Source organism: Ceratosolen solmsi, unplaced genomic scaffold, assembly GCF_000503995.2.
Source record: "Ceratosolen solmsi marchali unplaced genomic scaffold, CerSol_1.0 scaffold10, whole genome shotgun sequence".
In the NCBI taxonomy this organism is placed as follows: domain Eukaryota; kingdom Metazoa; phylum Arthropoda; class Insecta; order Hymenoptera; family Agaonidae; genus Ceratosolen; species Ceratosolen solmsi.
Genome location: NW_011948412.1, coordinates 4,804,442 through 4,807,525, shown reverse-complemented (window position 1 = coordinate 4,807,525; position 3,084 = coordinate 4,804,442). Strand labels below are relative to the sequence as shown.

The 3,084-nt window shown below is 41.2% G+C and overlaps 1 protein-coding gene across 1 annotated transcript in view; it reads right to left on the bottom strand.

Annotated features, from left to right (window-relative positions):
- Positions 1-1,200: 1,200 nt before the first annotated feature.
- Positions 1,201-3,084, bottom strand: part of Nha1 (Na[+]/H[+] hydrogen antiporter 1) — a 19,218-nt gene continuing 17,334 nt past the window's right edge. Inside the window, 2 exon segments of the mRNA XM_011506681.1 lie at positions 1,201-1,914; positions 1,988-2,152. Coding sequence (XP_011504983.1) covers positions 1,300-1,914; positions 1,988-2,152 — 780 coding nt within the window. The 3' untranslated portion in view covers positions 1,201-1,299.

The window sequence follows — 3,084 nt, the reverse complement described above, 5'->3', positions numbered from 1 at the left end:
TAACAATTCTTAATTAATAAATTTGAGGTACAGTTTACGTTGTAAATCGTGAGCCTACTTTATTTGTACGGATTCCAAAAAATATTGTTTTGCAAGATATTTTATCGGTACCAAAGAAGAATGTTTTTACATTATGGTTTTCTCTGAAAATACGAACGCCAAAAATTTATATAGTTTAAAAAGACTTTGTGCGTGTCCGTGTCCGTGTCCGTGTGGTAAGTAGGTACGCGTATATCTATATAGATGAAATATTGTTAGAAGAAAATTTAGTATTTTTAAGTATAAAAAAGATTAAGTAAAATATGCCTAATATTCTGAAATATCGTCTAATGTACTACAGATGTTATGTGTTTAGGGTCTCTGGACACCGGCACATACATAATACGTTTATAAATATAAATATAAATATATAAATTTACTGTCCATGTTATTTTGTGAAATTTGACCATATGAATCTTGACTTTTTCGCACTTATCAGATTGCTTTTTGTTAAAAAAAAAAAAAAAAAAAAAAAAAAAAAAAAAAAAATTATAATTCCTTGTTGTATAAAGTTTGTCTTTTATCGAATTTCTATTTAACGCTGGACTTCTCATCAAATAATTAACTTTCCGATAAATCGTATTATTCAGCAAGCTATTAACATTATAATTTATTATAATGCTAAATTCCTTATGGACATGCGACTTAACGCCTTTGAATTAATTGTTTATATTCTACATTTTAAATAGATAATAAGAATGTATAACGATTTGGGCAGCAGTTATGCAAAGTTTGTCACTGGGCATTTATTTATCAAGGATAATTGTGTATAAATCAACAAAGATTTTAAATGCCGTGCATCGTAATTTAAATCTTAAAACTTTTCGGTGACATGTTCTATCGAGCAAACCGCAAAGTAAATGGCAATTCAACTAAAAATCCGACATTCGATCCGTATCTTAAACATATAAAATATAACTTGCAGTAATTGACGGAAGGCTAACGAATAAATTATTATAGCCGTATGTATAAATTTTTAAAAGTTGGTCGCCTAAAGACTTTCGGTACAATAATATTGGATAAATACGGCTGTAAATCGTGAGGAGGTGGATGGGTGGTGTGATGGCTACGGGGATGGGGTCGGGTGGGTGGGGGGGGGCGGTGTGTTCGATGGCATATGGAATGATGAGGAGTAGGAGAAGGAAAGGGGGAGGGGGAGGAGAAGGAGGAGTCAGAAGAAGAGCGCGAGAAAAGGACGAATGGTCGTATGAAGAAGGGACGGAAGTAAGGGAGTAAGGAAGATAAGAGGACGTGAAGGGGTTATCGGTGACTGTTGTCGTGCATCGAATAAAGCGTCGAATTATTGTGCACATTGGCCGTCGAGTTAGAGTTGGCGATGGTCTCCGTTGACGTTGGCGAGGTCGTGGTCTCTTCGAGATCGGGCAGCTCGTTGATGATTGAGATGTCGCGTATGGATGGCCTCCTGGAGCGCCAGCCTTCGTGGACGGGCGCGATCGGGGCCCTGGTCTTGGTGAGGAGCTTCGGGCCCGAGAGCATGATGACGATGGCCCCCGAGGGGGCCGTCAAGAGGATCGATAGCACGCAGAGCATAAGGACGATCTCCCCGTGGCGCTTTTGGTCCTCGTCCTGGGGGTTGATTTTGTCGAGGGTGGCGGGCCCGAGGGCCGCTTGGACGGTCGCCTTGGCCATGCACGCGAGCGCGATGAAGATCTTCTCCTTGAGGTTGAGCCGCGAGCCGATACCGACAAGGACGGTCGCGAGAATGCGGATCAGGATGCCCGCGAGGAGGCAGCCGATCCCGAGGTATACCGTGCTGCCGTCGAGCTCCGCGATCCTTATCTGCGTGCCCGTCACGCCGAACAGGATCGGCTCGAAGATCATCCAGAAGATCTCGAAGGACGTGGCCGCCGGATTCTGGCGATTCAAAAATTGCGCGTTGTCGATTGGTAACCGGAGAGTGAGCCGAGGGCCCCGTCGCGATACTCACGTCGTCCACTTCCCAGCCGTCCTTTTGCCAGAAGTAGCAGCTGACGAAGGCAGCCGCGACGACTGCCAGCGGACCTGCCCCACCGAGGTTGATCATCTCGCTGCCAAAGACGGCGAGCATACCGCCTCCTAGCAGCATCAGCACCCTCATTGGCACCATGAAGGGCTGCCGTTGTTAATGGAGATGGAAGGAGGGGTTAATTATCAGTGAATATTGCTGGTAGTTCGCATGGCTTTCAGCAAATCAATCTCATTAGCTAAAGATCCTTGCAACTATTATTGCTCGCAAATATTATTCACATAGAGGGCCGGTGGCGAGACTCTGTCGCCGAGGTTTAATAATAAGCAAAGCGGCACATTATCGTCCTTGAATTTGCTCCGATCTTACGCATTAGTCGTCGGGCGTGTGTGCGTGCGCGCGTATACGTGTCGCATGCTACGATTTTAAAGAAGCGCGCGGCTAAACACGACCACCTAATCGAGACTTGTAGAATTAAAAAAAAATCTATTAATACTCTTAGATAAGATTTAAGAAAGGACTATTTTGCTTTCATCTAACATATAACGGAGGTAAAACAAAAAGCTCTTTAATGATTATCGTTAGCGCATAAATTACGACTTTTGTATGTTAATTTTACCTATCATAATATTGTAAGCGGCAAATACATTTTACAAGTATCGCGTTTCACTTTATGAGAACGTTCGATGTTCAATTTTTATCAGGACACTTATTGCTCTTCTATAATCCACAATCTTTCCAAAGCTAGAAAAACTTTTTGTTTGTTTGAAGAAATACATAGTTACTATGACTCCTGTTAGAATTATCAATATTGATCATCGTATTTTTCATCATTGCAATTTTCACTCATTTCTTTATTTTTTTTTTTTGTTTTTTTTTTTGTTTTGTTTTTTTTTTGTTTTGTTTTGTTTTTGTTTGTTTTTGTTATGTTTTTCATAATATTACGATGCGGTAATGCTTGAGTAATAAAGTATAACATTGTCGAAGAAAATCACACAACTAACCTGTGCCTGCGAATTTTAAATCGTTCGAATGAAATACGTCGCGTTTGGCGGAAACGAGAAGTACGAAATTCCTGC